This window comes from Ischnura elegans, chromosome 1 (genome assembly GCF_921293095.1).
Source record: "Ischnura elegans chromosome 1, ioIscEleg1.1, whole genome shotgun sequence".
Lineage (NCBI taxonomy): Eukaryota > Metazoa > Arthropoda > Insecta > Odonata > Coenagrionidae > Ischnura > Ischnura elegans.
In genome coordinates this window covers 47,215,683-47,237,929 of record NC_060246.1, presented here as the reverse complement: position 1 = coordinate 47,237,929, position 22,247 = coordinate 47,215,683, and the positions used below count along the sequence as shown (strand labels likewise).

General features: G+C 39.6%; 1 protein-coding gene across 1 annotated transcript in view; it reads right to left on the bottom strand.

The window, feature by feature from the left end:
• The window catches only part of LOC124159508 (discoidin domain-containing receptor 2-like), a 574,242-nt gene that overhangs the window by 209,476 nt on the left and 342,519 nt on the right, over window positions 1-22,247 (bottom strand). Inside the window, exon 4 of the mRNA XM_046535367.1 lies at window positions 17,769-17,904. Coding sequence (XP_046391323.1) covers window positions 17,769-17,844 — 76 coding nt within the window. The 5' untranslated portion in view covers window positions 17,845-17,904. The remainder of the gene's footprint in view (window positions 1-17,768; window positions 17,905-22,247) is intronic.

Here is a 22,247-nt window from a genome sequence, read left to right as displayed (position 1 = left end):
CACACCTTTACAGATATAGATAGATTTATAGATATTTTTTTATTCCGAGATGAGTGTAAGTTACACATTAAGAGATAGCATATATTATACATTTTTTTGGAAAACCTTCATATCAAATATTCATGCGAAATTATTTTTTTCTTCGTTTGACGGAGCCGTAATCTGCATTTCATTTGCTTAAACCCCACAACAATATTAAATGATAATTGGCCCCTTGCTATTCTTGAAGTTCACATAATTTTCCTTTTTAAACTTAAGTAACGCGGCTTAATCACTCTTCAGAGCTACTTTTGAGTGAGAACTGGGTCGCTGGGAAAAAGGAATAAAGCTCTTTTTACTTCTTCAAAGCGATCCTCATTCCTCACTAACCCTTTCACCGCCCTCTATTTTAATAAACGCCTTTCAAATCCAAAAGCCTCAGAAAGGGAAATTATTCAAAAAGTTGTAGCCTTAGTGGAAATGGTTGGGAACATTTTGAAATGCAAATTTTTGCCTCTCAACTTTTCTGTCTACAATGCATTCAACCAACCTCTCTGAGGAAGGGTCCGAAATATTTATGAAACGTGTTTCGTACAGCCTTTCATTTGAGGTCTAGTTGTTTCATTTGAAATATATGCTTGAATGCTTAGGTTTTATTTGAAGTATGAAACCATTGCTCTGAAGATGAATGGACCGAAAGATTAGTCTCAGGTTTCCAGGAAGAATAAATTTAGCTGTAAAGATAAGTTCTTCATTCAGGGGAAAATGTGAAACACCTCGTGTATGCATTTATTGAAAACTGTGTTGGTATACTTTTTGCTCTCTAAGGGATCACTCGTACTAGTTAGCAAATTAAATTATACTGACATATATAAGAAAATAATTTTTGATAGTGCAATAAATTTTGCACTGATATATTTTGTACCTGGCGTTTGTTTTCGTATTAGAGTTAGGGCTTCACATTAATTGTCTTAGACATGGCTTTCTTAATAAGTTCATTAATCTACCACGCACAAGAGGGATTTTATGTGTTTGAGTTGCTTATATTGTTCGTATTTGTGGTGATTTTGGAACCTTAATTGTAATTGCTTCATATGTTCGTATTTGTGATGATTGCGGAACCGTATTTATAGGAATAATCTGTTCTTTCATCAGTTTACATTCTCGGGAACTGCGAAGAAAAGAGGAACGACAGACGAGTGACAGACATGGGTGAATGCCGAGTTATCTATCAGATATATATGCATGCATACATATCTACCTAAAAAAGCTGGAGTTAATGTTTATTTCTGAGTTCGTGGAATTTCAAATTATAAACTGCATGAAGATGCATCATCGTTTTTACTTATCAGCTTCAGTTTATAGAAGTGAAATCAAGTCCATGTGTTACTTTATGACTCAGCGAAGTTACATATACATGATGCCTGTATTTTAATTTTTCGCATCATTTTTTCGTGGCTAGTTCCATAAATGTTGCCTCTATTTGCCTTGTTCTCTTTGTACACATTTCTGCTCCGCAGCTCTTCGGTGAATGTCCACTTCAAGGCATTTTGTTTGCATTTCTACCACCAGTTGCATCACGCAATCAGTTACTTAGATAGTAAACGCATTCGTTGATGGCGCCTGAAGAGGGTAGACGATTTAATGTTAACGAGGGCTCGAGAGGGAATAGAACGAACGCTTCACTAACGGTCATGGTCAGTGGGTGCGACTGAAAATAGAAAGGGGAGGTCTCTCCATTGCCATGGTCTTCCATCCCCGGGCACTGTAACTCCCCCCACGGCCATCGAATCGCTCCGATCCACGCAATAGTCTCACACCGCGTCGTTTCAACCTCTAACATCTCATTCCAACACTATCCGTCCATTCCCCTCTTTACACCGCTGCACGCGGTCGACCATCCGGTGTCCTGTATACACTACGCTCTTCACTCTCTCCTGGGTAACATTTTGGCCACGGAATCGTCATGCAACACTAATCACGGTTATAATTCTAATCCGGATCGTTTTTCCCTCGTTAGATGGCAAAATTTATTCCATATCTTTCTTAGTGGGGTGACAATATTTCAAAATGTGCGGTAGTCATTATGGCAGAAATGTGCAAGTCTCCACAGCATTTTTAATGGACTTACATATGTTTCAGTAAAACAGCGTCATAATGAAGGGTAAGGAGGACCTTTTGACCGCAATGATATGCTGAAACTTAGGTCGATCTAAAAAAATTGTCCTGAGGATTTGAATAGTTCCCCTCTTTTTTAATATTTGATATCATTGTGAAAACGCTAATTCTGTGATTAAGGTTATTTATATGAAATCTTTCGCATCCTATAATTTTTCAAAATTTTTTTTTAGAAACTTCTTTTCTCTCTAGCAACTTATTTTTAAAATATGGCCTGACCTCGCAGTCTAGTTATGAACCTACCTCACGGAACGCAATTTGAGTATAACCATCTTCCTCAAGGCACTGGGAGCTAAGAGCTTATTTAGAGGTAGCTTGGCATGACATCTCATTCCGCGACTCCCCGACCATTCACCTCTTAAAGCCGCCGCCGCACACAGTCGACCATCCGAGTGTGTCCGGGTCCTCAACCCGCGCTCGCCCTCGTGCAACCCTTTCACGACTAGAAAACAGTAAAACACCCGTCAGCCATCCCCTATACGCTGCCTCCCACCGACACACCCCCCTGTTTCCTTCCGTTTTTCAACTAACAACCCCTTCTCCCAACTAATTCACCCTTCAGCTTCATTCCAAGCAGAGGGTTTTCGTTGGGGTGGAATTCGTTCTTTTTACATTCCGTCCTCCTCTCTTAGTTACCCCTTTGCCGATGCCGAATCGATCCCAGAGGTTCGCCACACCCAACGGAGCACGCAACCAAAAACCAACCATCCCCCTTCCGACGTCATGATATTTTTATGTTCACACGCCCCCTCTGCTCCTTTCCCCCCAAACACACCGCGCGACTGTGCGTATGCTCCACTAAAAGCAAGTGCGGAACACACCATCAATCCGGAAACTCACGCATACTCTAGTCGCTAGATGGATATAATTTGAACTATTTCAAACAGTGGTTTCCGTTTCACACACTGAATTTCTCAATAGGAGCAAATTAAGATGTTTGAAGGGCAGGTCAAACAGTAAAAATCTTCTTTATTCTATAGTTCGGGAGCATATTTTTTTCGGGGGTTTGAGTGGGAACTACGGTAATAATCCATAGAAAAATGATTAACGATTAATAAATACATTGGTAACCTTCTTCAAATGCCATTGCTGTAAGATCTAGCCTCGACGTATTTATTTGTTCCTAAAATGAATCGCACTTAACTACTAAATAAGGCATCTCAATATCCCATTGAAGTAAATCAAAATTATTAGGCGGGACAGAGGGAATAAAATAAAGGATATACATTTGCAAGAAAATGGAAACCAAAACTGTCTTCCATGCATATACGTATTCATCTTGAAAACTAAGCTGTGCTTAAGTACCAACATTACGTGTTTTGCCTTAAAATAGTCGTCTTCATTCTCTGCACGCATGGTCCCCAAAAAATGCTTACCATACTCCCATTGGTGAATCCGAACGTTATTTACAGGTAGAGATAAGCTTGTATAATAGCTGCGTGTGACCCATTCTCAACTATGCTCACCTCTCACGGCTCATCCCCGAACGCTGAGGCCATCTATCTGCCAAAATTCTCAGTCCCATCTTCCCCAAGAACTCCTATCAAAATCGCATTTGACTTCACAGTGACCGCCTCCACTCTCGCGCTCTCCCTTCCCTCCCACTTTCATCTCACTTTCCCATTCCGAAACGGCTTTTATGCTCCACCCAACTTTATGTAACACGGAATCGTATTTATTGCCCATTCATTCGTTCATCTACCTCCGAGTTCTCCTTTCCATCTCCTGGTTCAGTGCTTTTCAGATAATCCCACCTCATCGAAATTCCCATTCCTTTTCACGGTAAGTTTACATTTTCCTTTGCGCAATAATGGGAAAATGAAGAGAAATTTCGGATACTAATGGTATAAAATTACATAAATATTTTAGGAAATCTTCATGAAACTAAAATGTCTTTGAAACTGCCACTTCAGAACTTCACGAAGAAAACTCGAAGTGCTTATTTTTTCTTTCTGAATCAAACATCCATATTGCAAGTGTTTCTTTCAATATTGAAAAATTCAACTCTATCAAGCTTAGTTCTTCTGATTTTAAAAGTACATTCAGAAGGTACATGAATGAAAATGTCAAGCTAAGGAAATTCTAGCATTCGTTCAATAACTTTCAATTCACTAAGATAACTAGGTCACTGCAATATCTTTCTAGCATGCTACTCCGGCTAATGACGGCACAGGCCTTATTAGAAGCGTGTGAATACATTGCAGGAGTAGATATTTGCGCTTAGCTTGTAAACTCATGCGTCCAAGTCTTCGATTAGGGTTTTTATTGTACGTATTAGCCCTTCGAATAATTCCGCTTGTCCAAATAATAGTTCAATTCTATGAAGATAACGAATAAGTTATTTTACCTTATTAAATACCTTATTTAATGCACCTGTATGAGCAATATTGTGTGAAAAAAGAACCAACTGTCTCATTAATTTATGCTTGTGAAAACAGTGTCAGAGGGAAGAATATTAAGTAAACGACGGAGAGGAAGGAAAAGAATAGGATTTTAGATAGAATGAAAAAACCTACCTTAATTATTAAAATACTTAAATAATAATCTTAAACATTTGCGGCTCGTTTTCAAGTCCATAGGATCCAAGCCATTAGGCATTGTGCACAATACACATGTATATACTCAGCTAAAAACCGCAATCAGTAATTTTAAATGTTATATCTATACGTCTAGGGTCTTTTAGAATAGAAACGTCATTGCCATGAATCATAATCCTCTGTTTTCGTTGAATTCATCCCAATGTCTCTCTTGCTGGATTACGTTGGCTAATTAAGCCGTGCTTTCATTTCCAGTCTACCCATTTATTAATCACACACCACGGAAATTTTAAGGTTTCCCACGTATTTAAAACGAACGTTTATGGTCGACTGACTTAAACTTTTCGGTCTTCATGCTCATAACCCAGCTATATAAATTAAAAAAAAAGTAAAGAGGGCCAGTGAACAAATTGCCTCGGAAAGAAAATAGTGCCAACATCTAACGAACCCTGCGGCTCGGCGTATTTGCGTCTTTCTTTGCCCTTTTAAAATTCCATCGCATTCGTAAAAAAAAAACCTAGGGACTATAGCCCACAATGCCGCCGCCGTGGAGTTTTGAGCGCACTTGTTAAAGTCATTACCGCACATGTCCCCTTACCTTTTTTCACTTTTTCCCGCCTGTTTTTTTTTTTTTTTTAACGGCACCACTCGCACTTAATGAGCCACGTGACTGCATCGCTTTGAGTTTTTACGAGACAACGGAGTGGGTCGAAATAAAAACAGGCGTTCAGAAAGACTCAGTCACGGTAGCGCACACTCACATGAGCATAAAGCCTTGTGGGAGGGAAATGAGGAGGAGGTTGAGCTCGCGTGGGGAAAACGACTTCTATGAGATGAGGGGAAGGCTCGGATAGTGATGAAGCACCGCGATTTTTGTTTATTTGACTTTAACTTCGTGCACGTTATGTGATCAGAATAGTATTAGTGAACCCTAAGTTGCATGTAGGTAGCGCTTCGTAATTAGCAGCGAGTTTATAGTCCACACTAATTCAATAGACTCAAAAATCTATTTACTTATTATTATCTCAATCCCTAAATCTGGATTCTATTCATATCTCTATTCATATTTGGTTGCAATGTCTCAACAATAAGTAAGTTTTGCAGATGCAGTTTCAATTAATTTGACTTAAGAATGTTGTACTGCCATCATTATGCCTATAGATTTTTATATACATTCAATCAGGTATGATATTAGGATTTTTAACGCAAAACAAGGAAGTATAAAAAAAGTTTCAATATTTTACATTGCGAGAGACGGGTGGTTATCATTAATTTCAACATATTGCAGCATTTCGGAGGCTCCATGATAGGAGAAATGTGGGGTATTAATCACCAATTGAAAATTTTTGTAGAGAAAAAATTCCTTTGACGAAATCAGCATTTTTTATTGTAATCGCATACACTGCTTGCGAACATAGTATTCTGCTACCGTGAAACCCGGCGAATGAATTAATACATTTATTTTCGCACAGAAGACACTTGGTCTTGACCACGTGCTCGCTAAGTACTGGGTATATTTTAACTTTTCTTTTTACCCTCTAGAATACTCTGTATGAAGGACTTAAAACAATGGGGAAATTCGCCGAGAGCATTTGAATATTACGTACACCGCATGCTTTTAAAGACCGACTGAATGCATAGTTACGATTGATGCTTAATCTAGTTCTCTTTCACCAGTTAAATATGAGATGGGAAAAACTTATTAAGCCTACTTGCGGCTCAGTCATTTTATCCCTTACTATTTCGAAAGGAGGGAAATGCATATTTCCTCCCATTTCGTAAAACATAGTTAAATTTAATGAACCAACTCTACGTATTGGTACTATAGGGTAGCCATGAATGTTCGATATTGCTGCAATAAACTAGGTGCTTGGTGTAACTGAAATTACTTAACTGGCGAATGGTGTAACTGGTGCTTGGTGCCCCTCGTGAAATTGTTCGAGGTGGCATGAAGGTGCGTTAATAGTCAATCCAAAATGGGAGACGCGAATTATGCTCGGACCACGGCGGAGGGAAAATGTAATGGGGCAACTCGGTAATCCCGAGCATAGAGCTAGTCATTGGCCGAGGACGATGACAGGAATGAGCGTATAGGGACTTGGGGTGATGGATGTTCTTAGCAGCAGTCCCTGCAATCGGCGGGGAAGGGTTGCTCCCTTCCTGGATATGGAGGGGCATTAGAAAACGCACTTCTCCCCGACGAAGCCGACGGATCAGACAGGGAGGACCTTATTTCATTCGTATTTTTTCATGCGGGGATCCGAGGGCATTTTTAAGGGGACAGGGGTATGCGAGGAGGGACTTGTGTGTGAGGGTGGATCGTCAGACGGGGGCGGGTTGAAAGAGTCTGCAGGGTGAATCGCGTCCTCTCCACAGGGTCGACAGGGTGAAGCTTGCGGTTTTTTTCTCCCTCCCCTTTTCGCATACTTCTGCCTCTCTCTCGAGTAGTCCGCACTCGTGATAGAGTTGGTTACTAGTATTTTTCACGTCAGTGCCTACCCCACTCGCTCATTCTCGTCTGTTTGCCTTCGCTCGTGCGGCAGCGGGCGAACGCCGCGCCGCCGCGTCGGTCGGTCGTCCAATTGGATAGGTTGGAGGAACATTAAAGAGAAACTGTGGGCGCGGCGATTTACGGCTGGTTGCCGGGTGGATTTCTCCTTTTTTATGTTTTTTCCTACGCCGACAAACAATGGATGGTGCTTTTGATGGGAAACTACGCTCGAATGCGCCTAATTGTAAGCGATCGCTAATTTTTATTAGCCCTCAAATGGTAAAATGGCTCTCTATTGATGCCAATTAATTTTCTAATAGAATAGTTGAATTTACTACAAATAGCTTTAATCCTATAATAGACTTGATTTATTACTCAATTAGTGCATCCAGCATCAGGTACGGCTGTCGTTGCTATGAATTGTCTCCTGATAATTTTGCTGATAAATGGGAAAAATTCCTTGTTGTCGGGACAGTAAAAATTTCATCAAGGACAATCAAGTTATTAATTGTTAAACATGACAAAAAACTCTGTTGCTCGATATCGGGGAAAATATTTGTGGATATCTCATGTGTGTTTTAAAGCTATAAATTTTCGGTGAAGATATGCTTTTTTCGTCAGTAGACAGTTTGTGAACAGTGGAGCGAAGGGCTATTTATACGTTATTTTTAGCATCTAGCTATCAAAATTCATGAAAATTTCGGTGAAATGGGAAATAATAGAATGAAATTTTAAGTAACCTATGCATACATGCAGTAACTCATTTTCTGTATTTTTGTAAATTACAGGAGGACTTCATCCTACGGCGCCAGAAATTTAAATGAGAAAAGATGATGACCCGCGCTATATAGCGATTGAGTCCTAATTATGCAAAGCAATTGACGAAAAGTGTTATTAATTCACATTTAAAGTTTCAATTTCCTAAAAAATGCGTTCATTGCGTTGAAGAATACCGTGAAATCACCCCAAAAATGACCAAAATCATTTCGCTGAGCGTATATTTTCTACGTATATGTACCTACTCTTTTTTTGTTCAACAAAAAAGAAAATCTGATATGAACACGTTTCTGCCCTTTCATATTACGGAGCATTTTTGAAAACCATTTCGTGATGTAAGCTGAGTGTTAAAATGTATCATAAAACGCTTTTTAGTGAAACTTTCTGTCTTGGGGCACAATTTAAATGCAGGGTCGTTCGATATTTCTCTAAGGATAAGACGTTAATGGCACAAGTGACAACTTAGAATGCCTTAATCTGAGCGTTGGAAATTTTTCTTGTAGAATATATCATTTTGTTGTGCGTGTCGCTTAAGAGAAGTCGCATGATATATTGCCTTGCTCATTTGGAATACATGTCAAGGTTTAAGATTTGAATGTGTGGGTTGCGTGCTGAATTCTCGTATCGTGTTTTCGCTGTCTGGAACCGTAGGGTGGGTGTGGATGATTTAAGATATTTGTATTCATCCATCATAATTCATAATCTGAGACATGCAGCTAACCGGTAGCTGAGCTACGTTTTCGTAAAAAGCGAGCCACTACGTCAGGGGTGCTCACGAAATTGTTCCATTTCGGTTCCACCATAGATTGGAAATGATAACATATACGCGCGCTGTAAAGAATTGCAATTTCCGCCTGTCTTTAATTCTTCCGATCAATCAGCATGAGATTATTTTTCCTAGCTACCTATTTCGCACGCTTCCGATTTCAAAATAAAAATTATATATTCATATTCCTAAATACTCGGGAATCTGGAGTTAAAGGCTATCACATTAGGGTAGAGAATTCATGTCAACGTTAAAACATTCAAAACTTAAATTTATCCGGCTCAATTCGTGTGGAAAACTTTCTCGGATATTGGATGCCAGTCATTCGGAATCGGCTTGTGGGAAGCAATTCCCCGTGCGTTAAATTTTATCCGTAGTTTTTTTTTTCAAACGGAACAATTATGCTCACCGTAGAAAGGGCTCTCCGCCGATGAGAAGGAAAAAAAACACGAAACGCGCCGCTATATGATCGAATACTTTCAAAATTTCAACTTTCCCATCCCGCTCCGGCATACGGTAGCGTCGTTTATCCCTCTCTCAGCCTTTCTCTTCCCTATGAGCCCCCCTCATTGGATACACGACAGATTCCTGACGTTTAATCTCGTGACCCCATCGTCCCCAAACCACTCCTCCCCCCAACAATCAACTGCTCCTCCTCCCCCAAGAGAGAACAGCGGCCCAAACACTACCCCCTTTCAGCGGGAAAAAAGTATCGCCCAAAGCAATTCCGAACGTGCCCAGCACAGCACCGAGCCTTCGGTCGCGTGTACGGGATGTGTATTTGTAAGGGTATAGGTTGTGAGGGTGTATGCAAGGGGTCGATCCTCTTGTTTTCTCTCTGTCCACCTCATACTGTCCCAAGCACCCCCAACTCCACCTCCTCTGGTAATTCACCTCTCCTCCAACATAACCTCAACCATTCTTGTTTCCATTCTGTCCCACCTCCGTCCACATCCCCTTCCCTTACTCTTCACAGCCTGGCACAAAATCTGACAACCTTTTTGATACTGCCTTCTGTGTGGGACGTCTCCTTCTGTTCGTGGTGGGGAGAAATTTTTCCCAGGGCACATTTCCCTGCTGGGTGCCCGGTTCCTTCCTCCACGCCGTTTTTCTCTCGCCCAGCCTATCTCTTTCTCTCCTCGTACAACTTTTGTCTTATTCGCCATCCCATCACCTCCTGTCATCCACTCCCTCCCCTTTCCCCTATTCTCTCCTTACGATCCATTAGCGAGGACCTTTGGCCCCATAACTTTCTCACCCTGTTCCCGCCATCTCATAACGTTCGTCCCTCCCCGTGTTGTTGTCACGTTCGACTTGAATTTTCACCAATGGGGTCTATAAACCTCGCTGAGCCAAATTGGGGTTTCGTGTGGTGTAGGAAAAAAATGGGAAGGCTAGGATAATGGGAAAGACGACTAGATTGTTTGCAAAGCCAATTTTCATGATGATGTTCTCTCGAAAACTTTTCCAAATAAATGAACTGGGAAGAAGCGACCTAAGGCAGTCACTAGAGGTCAGTTGAAGCAGTTGAGATAAAAAGTTTCTGGCAAATTTATTCGTACCAGGTGCTTCAAAGAGGCATAGAATATATTATTTTTGACTCTAACAGAAAGTTAATAACTTCGTTATATATGGGTTGATATTATTTAACTTCTAACTTGCAAGTAGGGATGTATGTAATGAATTAGAAAGTCATAAAGAATTATTAAGAAACAACGGTACATCCAGCCATACAATCTGGCTGGTTTTTGCATACAACTACGTAACACATACTACGTGCAGGTAAAATTAGCTAAAATCCGATATTTTATGGTGAAATATTGATTCCTAAAAAATTGCATATATTTTAGATCGTCTTCGAGAAAATAAGGTCTATGAGTCACGTGAAAAATCCACAGAGAAAAAAATCATTCGCCTTGACCGGGTGTAGTGATGAGCGGAACTGTAATTTTCCAATCACTTCTCTACCTATGACTTCTCATCAGTAACGGTGATTCTTAACTGTGATTATGATCACCGAGGAGAATCACTCATAAAAGTCAGTCGTGTCCGTGGCGATGCTATCCTGCTACCTTGTCCAATTCCAATGAATGAGCTCCCCACAAAAGGAACGAGTAAACTTATTGAAAATTGGAAAATTAGGCAAAATATTTGTTTAGTGAATAGTTCTGATTCTGAATTTTTTACACAATAATTAAGTAAATTTTGATATAGTACAGGAATTGATAAGTGGAAATCATTGAAATCTGTCGGCACTTTTTTAAAAACATATTTTATATTCAAACCATCACGATTCAAATCGTAAGATGTAGCTATATTTCGCAAAGAATGTCTTATTCATAATAAAAGATGAATATCTATCTTCACCAAATTCAGTGATACAATCGCAGTGATTTCGAGTATTAAGTCACCGATAGTGACTGCTACTTTTCAGTATCGGTGATTCAATCACAGTTGGCGATATATCGCTCATGGCTAACCAGTGAACATTATATACCTAAATGACTAGTAAATCTTGAGGGAAGAATTACAAAAGCCATTTCATTCTCTTTGCTTGTTCGTAGTGAGAGAGAGAGAGAGAGAGAGAGAGAGAGAGAGAGAGAGAGAGAGAGAGAGAGAGAGAGAGGGAAATAAACAAAGATGAAGATAATTTAGGTGATAATATGAACAACACGAAGTTCTTATGCTAGCTTAAGCTTCTCCGTAAAATGGTTTGGTTTCGTTAATTACTATTCACTTTCATCTATTTAATACTATTTTTTTTAGATATTTTGTTCCATCCATCGGTTAAAAGTGAAAAGCGCCTTGAAGGACGCTAAGTTGAGATCACGAATAATACCTTCGTACTAGAATTTAAGTAGCGTCTCGCAACGAAATCCAAGTGAATTTTGTGTATATTTGGAACTCATCAATCAGTTCCGTCCAGGGAATGCTTCACGAAAACCTCGTCTCCTTATAATTCAATTGTTTCGGTTCTGTATTGTTTTCAATCAGTAAAGAAATATCTATTCTAAAATTCAGAAAGTTTTGCCTACATTTATGTAGAATTAGCTAAGTATTATATAACTCAGCGACTCTATTTCTGTCCATGATATATTTTAAGGAATCAATCGCATCTCTTTGTGCCTTACACTTCAGTCATTTTGAATGGGAAACAGCGTAGGATGTAAGTTAGAGGGAGAAAGGAACGATAACGAGGGGATATTCGTTCATGCAATGCATTCAGGGGGTTGAATGACGGTCGGGGAGGCGGGGGGGGGGCGGGGTTAGTGTGGATTGGAGGGGACGAGGGGCCAATGTTGTGGGCATGCTGTTCTCACTGAACATCGATCGTGGCCCTCTTGCATAACGACCGTAATCCACACGCACAAGTCTACGGGCACGCACGCTATTTGAAGGATTCTCGCCAAACCCCCCTCTGTGCCTACGCACCCCTCCTTCCCACGTGAGTACTCATTCTCCCCTGCCTAGAGTGCCTATGATTCTAATCTCCCTAGATACGTGATCGTCCATTTTCGGTTCAGAGAGTAGATGACATTGCTTCGAGGGTCATTTGTGGTAAAATATTTTCTTTTATTTTTCTAAAGATATGAAGCGAGTATTATTGAGCCAAAATATTTAAAAAATATATGAAAATTGACAGATATGTTTAGTGAAGGAATTTTTTACATATTATATTGTATTTCATTGTCATGAAAAGGTTACCAAAGGGAAAATGCAACAGACACTTAGGGACGTGAAATAATGACAGTTTAAGTATCGAAACGCATTGGCATCGTCCGTTGATAGTAACTTTGGTGGTCTGCTATCAATTATTGCTTAGCAGAGTGGTACTAGGGAGGCAGTTTTGAGATCTAATGGATTCCCGAGAATATATGGAGGCCTATTCCGATAAATAGGGATTATTATAGAAAAAAAGCATTAACGATGACCCCTTAATCCCAAAAACTGGGGTTAGCATTCATAAACTTCCTCGAAATTTCTATAATTATTCAGGTAATGACTGGAAATGTGGCAAAAATGTTGGGTAGGCGTCCTAAACATTGCTTTGCGAGTGAAAAAAAGTTCTCGGATCGACTGTTTTCTCTCCCAATGAAAACTGTGTTTATGACCTTCATTCCATGAATATTAAATATATGCAGGTATTTCATACGTTTTGCATAAAATTTGGATTTATGCTGTTTGTGTGTATTTTGTTGTCCACAGTTTAGCTCAATGAACAAATCAAAAACGCATGCCCTAGACTACCTAATATTAATGACTGTATAGACGTAGAGATTGTATAAATTGTATTCAAGCCAGAGATCTTCATGCAAAATTGATGTCACCTGCATATAATGCAATTTGTGTACTTACAGTACATTTAATTGTAATACAGGCAGTACAAACGTGTAGGAATGTCTTTTAAATGTTTGCATCGTCTGAAATACATTTCGCATTTTTTTTTCTTAGAGTAACTCATGTTATATACGCATCTAAACTTGAATCTACTCATCTCTAAGCTTCCGTTCTCGTTTGCCAATCTGTCTCCCGTACCCAACGTACCGTCAACCACCTCCCACCTCATATTCACTACTACCCCTTGTTGCCTTTTCCCTCGGAAGTCGTTGGATGGAAGCTGGCGCCGCCACCGCCGCTTTGATTGGCTGGCCCCTTACCCTTGTTCGAGCGAAGTTTGCGCCGGGATTGAGCGGTTCCTTTTAATTATGAACGGAGGTGATAATGTCGGCGCTGAGAGGTGGGTGTGTATGCTCTCGCGCGCGCTCCGTTGGCCGTGACTGAGGTGAAGATTGTTAAATTCCCCCGGCTTTCTCTCGTTTGCCGCGGACCGAAATATGGGAAGTGACGGCAGCCAGGGAGAGAGAGAGAGAGAGCCCTTTATAATTGAGGCGAAACCGCGCGTTGTTCAATCCCCTCGGATCAACATGGCTGCGTTCCGCTCCATCCTCTCCAATACGTCCAACCCCTGCCCCCACTTTCAACGCCACCCCCCTCCCGCTTCCTCCTCGCCCTCTCTCTCTTCCGTGAGTATGAATTGCGAGCCGAATCAAGTGCGGCACATGAAATGTTATAAATTAATGAGACGTGGTATTTTGCCCTAACGAGCAACACCTGCAACAAGCGGGAGTTTTCTTTTTTTTAATTATTTTCAGTATTGTGGCTGAATGCAGAATCTCTGCTAAGTTAAAAATTGTCAGGGAGAGTGAGTGTCGAAGACAACTGAACTCGATGATCGAGCGAAATGTTTGAAGGATATGGTAATTCACCTTTGTCATGAAAGAAAAAGGATGCATTAAGAGAATTATTGCGAAAGACATGTTAATGTTCTTTTCCAACTATTTCCATACAACTTACTTGCAACAATATTGGACTTCCTTCTCATTCCATGCTTGGAGTTGAAAATTAGAAAAAGCGTGAGATTTTTCAAATTTTCTGCATAGAAACTCTCTCATTCAAGCTCTCTCATCATTACTACAAAAGCGATTATTTCATGAGGACGTACAGATTACCAGGTTGGTGGCTTAATTCTTACTTAACCTCTCGGAGTTTACATATTAGGCACAAAAGTTACCAATCTGTGACGTATTACGAATTTGTACAGATAAGTAATTCCTCATTCGCTGTAAGGTAGCTAATGGGACTAAACCCTGGTATGATAAAATGGTAAATATTTTGCATGAGCACTCCAAACTAAAATCAATATTCCATACTTAGGCATGTGATCGCCGATTTTGATGTATTTTACTGGCACCCCATATCGCTATTTCGACTGACATGAACTCTCGAAAGTTTAATACTGGACGTCATGACAAAGGAGAGATAGTGAAGGCAATGTGTTATGCACCGCAATTAAGCAGCACTATGAACATAAAACGCTCAAACGTGCAAATCACACACGCAGCATTGCTCATTTCTCGGTCCCAATACCTCGCGCGCAATCCCGGCAGAGGCTCGCAATGCAAATAGATTGGAGCAGAAACGACAAAAGCGGAGAGAGATACCTGTTCAGTACGGTGGTCGGCGCACAGGGGATCAAATTATTTCGCCCTCCCCACCCCCAGCTCGCCTTGAGGATTTTTCTGCAGTGATTCAAACGGTGAGCTTTGCGACCCCACAAATCGAGAGTACGTACCTCTCTTCACGCAGACAGTCACTACTACTACCACTAAAGTACACAGCCCACTCATCATCCCCTCCGTCTCCCATTCACCCCTTGCCGCACCCTACACACAGTTCGCCATTCCCACTCCACTGACACTTATCTCCCTTTTCGATACTGCCGAGAGCGAATGATGCGAAGATAATGAGGGGACTGCCGAGTGATTAATGGCTTAGTGAGAAAGAGAGATTGCATGCGGGCGTACTGTACTCACTTCAATTTCTTCACCCCCCTCTCTTTCTCTCTCTCTCACACACACACACACTTTCTCTTCTTCCTTTCATTTCTTTCGCGTCATTCATGTTTTCCTACAATGTCATGCTAGTTTACCCTCTCTTTTACTCGTAAACTTTGCGTCGGGAAGCCTTTTCTTTGCTTTCACTTATAATTCTATCAGTATTTTTCCTTTTCTTGCATTGCGTCTGCCCCTGTCTTTCTTTTTCCGGTTGATAAATATCAAGAATATGTCACAATAATGAAAAATTGCTGAAGACATTGGAAAAAGTGTTGAAAGTAGTTGCACTATTTAATTAATTTAAATGGGCATATACGCTAACCCTTTTATAATTTTATAATAAGATGTTCCACAGCGTTATGACTTTTACTTGTAATTCATCGCGGATATTATTTGAATTTATGTTTGTAACTCCAGGCTGACGAAGTGTCACTTCTGGTCTTGTAAAATGTGTGCAGTAACATTGGTGTTCTAGATTCACCGAAGATATCGCATAGGAAAATAGAATTCTGAAGTGCAACTCCACAGCCATCTAAATACATTCATATTTCGCTTGAAAGTTCTATTTTCTTCTCAAATTAATTTAGAGAAATTGTCTCAATGCTACTAAAGTATCTCTTACAGCTTCACCATGGAATGTTACGCTTGACATTTTTCGGGTATAAAACCTTATGATATTTTTCAATCGCCCTGACTATTCCATGTCATTAGTGTTCTCTTACCGAGAAGCCTACAGCAGGGCTACAGTTGAATGCATACCGGCGCATTACGCTGAAGTTTGCGTACAATAATTTTTTTCTAAGAGAAATCCTAAATTTCGAACAAATCAACATAGAATGTCCTTGTCCTTTCTTTGGTTCACTTTAGCCGTCATACACTGGAAAGAGAGACTTGAGCAGTAGCCTACGAAGTGCTGGAATAACAAGGCGAATATGGGAATAGTATCGAGAGCGATTTTCACGTGTAATCGTTTTACCCTAGATTTTTAAATTGCCTTACCTCAAGCCATTCAATATTTCGTGGAATATAGAAGAAAGATCGATTACATTATATCCACTAAATATTGTCAAACTGTCCTAGCACTTTTTCATATTAATCATCAGAAATTTTTTTTACTTCTTCACTTCCTTAATTTACTGTAAGGGGACACGATATTTCGCTGATTTATTTTTATTAAAGAACATTTTCCCTTCTAGTTTCCATCTTTTTTCCCTCCATTTCATAGGTTTGTCGAAGTTCTTTGTCATGGCATTTGTAATTTATACGCAGCAAATTATTACCATTATCATTCACAATATCAGCAACCATTATCCATCACAGCTGTATCTCCTATTCCTTGGAATAAATTTCACTCCTTAATTTCAAAAACATCATTAACTAGAGGATAGTCTTATTTTCGTGCGAGTAAATTCACATACCATAATTTAGGTTAAGTAAGCCTCAGATGCGTGTAACGCAGAGTAATGATTTAATATTATTTCATGAAAAGTCTTCATACATTGTCAGCTACCCTACCTTTTCGCTCTCTTCCTGTCTTCCCTATTCTACACCCTAAATTCACTCCTCAGCTGCTCTGCTCGATCCCTCTCCCTTCCCTCCCAACTGCACCCTCCGCCATTTCGATGGTCTCTCTGCTCCCATGGAGCCACAAGTGGTGGCGGGCACCTACCTCTCCGCCTCCCCTCTCCTGAACCTCATCCTCTCTTTTTTTATAATACCCTCCCCCCTTCCTCTCTCTATCACAACATACGCATCTCTTGTGCACGCCCCACCCCCCGCTCCCCCTCACATCCATTCCCCCCTCACCAGGGCATCCGTTGACTAAGTTTAGATATTTATCTCATCATCACCCCCGCTGAGTCATACTCTGTTTTATCTCTTCCCTCATACTCTCCCTCAGCATCACGCCATATTTTCCTTCGCATGATAATACCGTCCTCATCTCGACTCGCTGCTTTGAATTTTTTCGTTGATGAATCTTTTCACTTAAGTCCAGACCAAGCTCACCTGCGTTCGCTACCCTCGTTATTTTATGAAATATGAAGGAAATATTAAGACGGAGTTGCAGCCGTCCGTTGCATCTATGTAGCATAATGAAGCTCTCTTAATTAGCTAATTGATACATTTTTCCCTTCTCAAATATATATTTTTTCATGTATCCAAAGCCTTAGTTTAAATTTAGGAAATTTGTTAACATTATTCCATATCCGAAACAATGTTTTCAGACAATCAAATTTACGATAATGTTTTCGGTGCTTGAAATTCCACTTCTAATTCAGAGTATGTTTTCGTGAAATCCACCTAATGTCTGAAAAAATTCTGTGTGAAAGTTGAATTGGAAATATCCGGTTCTTATATGTAACGTTGAATGTCCGATTCTTTAATTCACATACGTGGTAATAAAGTTTTTATCTTATATTAACGATTTTCCAATTAGTTACTGCCAGCATTTTTGTCAGGAGTTGCGTTAAATGAGCCTGTTTCCACATTAGCCTTTAGGAAATGTATTTTTTATGGAATAATGTCGTGATTAGAATTATATTCAATTATCAATGCAATAAAAACGTTGAGTTGATAAATATTGATTAAAATACATTGTATCACACAGGCGTTTTACATTTCATTATTTAATTTGAAATACTTACATGTATCCAGAGCGCATGCTGAAGAAAGGTAGAGGAGTATCACAACTGATATTCCGGAGGCTTTTAACGAAGTCATTCTGTTTAAGTACCACCTCCAGATGGGTGAGTTGAACCTTTCTTTCTCATGACATTGCTCCTGAAATAAGAAGAGAAATATATTTGGTTAAAAATCCAGACAACAAAGAGGCGTTTTCAGCAACATTATTTTCAGATTTTATTTCTGTGATTTTAGTTTAGATGGTAATTTTGTGACACTAAAACCTTATTGTAAGTACATATGATGAACTAGAAGTAATAAAAAAATGTTTCAATGCAAGGAATAATTAGTAATATGTGCAACGACGTTATCTAATTATTTTACCGTTAAAAGTATTCTCACTGACTCCATTTTTAGGCTATTTTTTAAATATTATTGTTGAAATTTGGTAGCAAGTATGATTCTTCCCAGATTAATTACTCAAACTCGACAACGATTTATTAAACAGAAGCAGCATGTTGATGCAGATGACACACATAAAGACTTACTTATAAGAAGTAACTGTGTCAACATGGATGATTAATAAATACTACTAAAAATATTAGTTACAGTAAATAATAAATAACAAATGATAAAATCTATTAATAGATTGCAATAATTTGAGTGAATACTTTTTCATTATATTATTAATATTAATCGCAATTAAATAAGCATATAAACCTGGCATTTTATTCCTCCCAAAATTTAGTCGAGGTGAGTTTTTTCTGCAAAAATCGTGGCATAACTTCTAGGGTACTGGCACCTATTTTTTGTCTTTGCATCTTCGTCTTGGATGCAGGTGCGCTTGAATCGTGCGGGAGATCGAGAGAAAAGGAGAGTGGCTGTGGAAGGAGGATATTTATTTATTCCTTTCGCTCGCATTTTTGGAATAAGAGGAGCGAGGCTCTCTCCGGGAAAAATGCAAGATACGTGCGCTCGCATCGAGGGTTCCCGCGAGCGCCGCGTGGCGTCGCTGCCGCCGGTTATTGGAGGCCCTCGGCCGTTGCGACTCGAAGCCTTGGCGCTGCGACTGCATAATGCATGCGAAATATAAAGAGGGCCTCCATTCATTTCCTTTTTTTTTCAAGCGTTCTGAATCTCGCTCACCAGACGAAACACTGGGCTGATAGTAGGAGAAATGACTACGTAACAGAATTGAGAGCGAGGAAGAAATAGCGTCGAATGGTAGATACGTATGTAAAGGAAGTTATAGAATTCTTCAGAGTAGTGATGATAAAAAACTATATTTAAATACTTTTCAGTTATCCACGCTAAGATTTTGGTGCACTTTGTAGTTCCACCGTTTATTAACAGTAAATGAGTTTTAGGTTTTCTTTTCAAGTTATATGCTTCTTTGGTTTTCGTTTTATTAGCTGAGAGTCCTCTCTCTGAAAACCTAGGTGTTGAAATTCAGCATACAGCTAGAGTAAGCACGGCTCACCAAAGTAGCAGGAAAATATTTTAAGGACTGTTAACATAATCCCTAGATCAGATAAAGAAGGGTAAGGGCCTGTCATTTTGCATTTCATTCCAAATGCCTAATATTCCTCACAAAACCAAATGCGATTAGCGGCTCTTTGGAAAAACTGATACAAATGCCATCTGAAGCGTGCTGCGCGGATTACCGCCATCATTGCTGTATTTCCAAAATAACTCCCCAAGGAGAAATTGAACTTTTTCGGCGGAGAAACGGAGCTTTATACAGAAAAAAAACTCGCTAGAAAGAGCTCACACGTAGGAAAGGGCATTCATTAATTGTTGTAGATTACAATAGCATAGGCAAAAAATATTCGTCAGTTGACATTACCTCATTTAAATTAGAGGAGATAGTTTAAGGTTCCACATGGAGAAAAATGCGTTCAAACTGTCCTAGTGAAGGAGTCAGAGCAGAGATTTCAATGTAAGAATGTTCATTCACATCTGCATACTACCCTGCAAACCGCCTACATGAGCGTATTAATATAGCTGTTGGAAAACTAGTAGTGAACGTGTTAGAGAATACTAAAAAAAGAAGGCTTACATATATGAGTGCCACCATTCGCCAATGTCTTGATGGCGGTAATCCAAGGAGCTTGCAACCCCACACACCCAAGCCAGAAGCGACGAGATTTTTGCGGGCTACATTCTAAGCGCGATGAGGAACTAACTTCTTCTACGACTGAATCATTCCCATTCCAACATGCCCTATAATTCACTGACCACATTCTTCTCCTCTCTGCCTTTTATCGCAATACATAGATACATGTATACCTACACTCCATCCTCTCCAGCTGAGCACGCGATGAGCCCACTAACAAGTAGGCAGGCAAGAGTGGCTTCGAGGGGTGTGAGACGACGCTGTTGAGAGAGGCGACAGCGAGGGAGAGAGAGAGGGAGGACAAGAGCGACGCTTCTGAAAAAGTAATTATATTCCTAATCACTTCGCCGAGCCCGCACACATTTCATACTTCTTTCCCTCTCCCCGCCGTCTCCTCTGCACTCCAACGCCATCTGTCGTCATCCTCTCTCGGCATTCACTCCCTGTATAGTGCGTTCACTTTTACGGCCACTCCTCGTGCGCCATTGAAATGAGCGCACTATCGAGGCATTTTTTTAAAGATCCCTCCCCCATTTTATTTTCACACGCACACACTTCCCCACCATCGCAATTTCTTTCTATACCCACTATCCCTACTCATGCTTAGGTGCTAAATTATTAGCGTAAATTTATTTCTTTGCATTCGGTTCTAAATTGAGCTTAGCTATGCATGAATTTTCTAATCTCTCATAACTAACAACTCCAAACTTATGTATATGTGTACCATTCTAAAAACCCAAGTACCATCTAAGTACGCATTAGCTTCTCATGTGTTTTGTCATTATTGCGAAGCCCATTGCTCATTGTCATTGCTCTGTTTATATTAAATGTATCTTCATTTAAATAAATATTTAGTAGAAATGAATTTTAATTTCAGTCGAGGCAGGTACTTATAACGCTGTAAGAAACTGTTTATTTCCTAACGATTTTCTCTTATCACATTTATACCTATACTCCGCAGCTGATGGTATGCATTTATGCATCTTTTTAATTACAAAACACTTATTTCTCCTACGCTTTTGAAAACCAAACTGCGGTTCTCATAATCGAAGGGCCCTGGAGAGACAAATGAATTTTTATCGAGCTGCGTACCTATCTTATCCTCTTCTGCCTAAATTCTAAACTATAATACTCTTTCCCACTTCTCGGACATACTTTAGAGGTCCCTACACTTCGGATGCGCGACTGCCATTCCCCACTCTCTTGGAGGTAAAAAATAAACATCAAGAATCTCGGAAATTGAAGGATAGTCTCCTTTTTTCCTTCCTTCTGGTGCTTGCTGCCTCATTTGTTCAAGTGAAACATTTAGGAGGCAGGAAAAGAAAAAATGCTCGCAAAGAATTCGCAATCGTCTCGCCAGGGTAGTCGCTTTTTTTCGCCTTCCTAGAACAATAGGACTAACGTCGAATGCAATTACGGAGTGAAAAACAGACGCTCCTACTCACGAAAGATTGTGGATGACTCTTGCTCAAGCTTTATTTTTCCGAGTAAAGATTTTTAAATGAAAGCAGCGCTTTGCTAGATGATAAATTGTCATCTTTGCTTTCGTAATCGTGGTTTAATTCTTTGTTTATCCTCAATTTCGCAGTAAAACCTTAACCCATTAATGCCCAGACGTATCTTTAGATACGTCACACTTTAAAAATTCCTAAATACTCTGTGGTTTGTTGTTAATGCGATTTCTTTACGTAATACGACAGAATAAAGTCTTCAAATGGTATACAAGTGATTTAGATTATTTAAGCCAATATTAGCAATTGTTATGCTTACTTACACATGACTGGTCATGAACTACTCAGAAATCGCTATGCTATGGTCATGTGAAAATTAAATTTTCACATAAACCATTGAGTTATCTGAATCCAGTTTTGACCTGTTTTATTTTAAATGTATAAGGAATATTATCTTTTTAAAGAGATTCATTTTTCTTTCAAGCTCATAACAAAACTAATCAATAAAGTTTTGACGTATCTAAAGATACGTCTGGGCACTTGTGGCACCAAAAAGTCAAGTTTTGACTTATAGGTATGTTTCATTCTATTTATTGATTGATGAACAAGTAAAAATTTTATAAACCTAATTATGTGATAGATCGAAGACAGTTTTATATTCCTGCCATTTCATGAAGTATAATATTGAACAATTAGGTAAATACAGCAAAATAGGAATTTTCTCAGAATTGTTGTGTATCCTCATTTGAATTGTGATAAAGTACCTTCATTGGAAGCAGAAAATGAGTCAGTATTGGATTTCTGGAAATGCAAATACTCGCAATATCAAGTTGCCTATCCTGGCAAAGTTGCGGATACAGAAAAGAATTCAAGGGGGGCACAAAAGATATCTTGAGCTATCTTTACTTGTATCGTAATGAAAAATAATCAAGTCA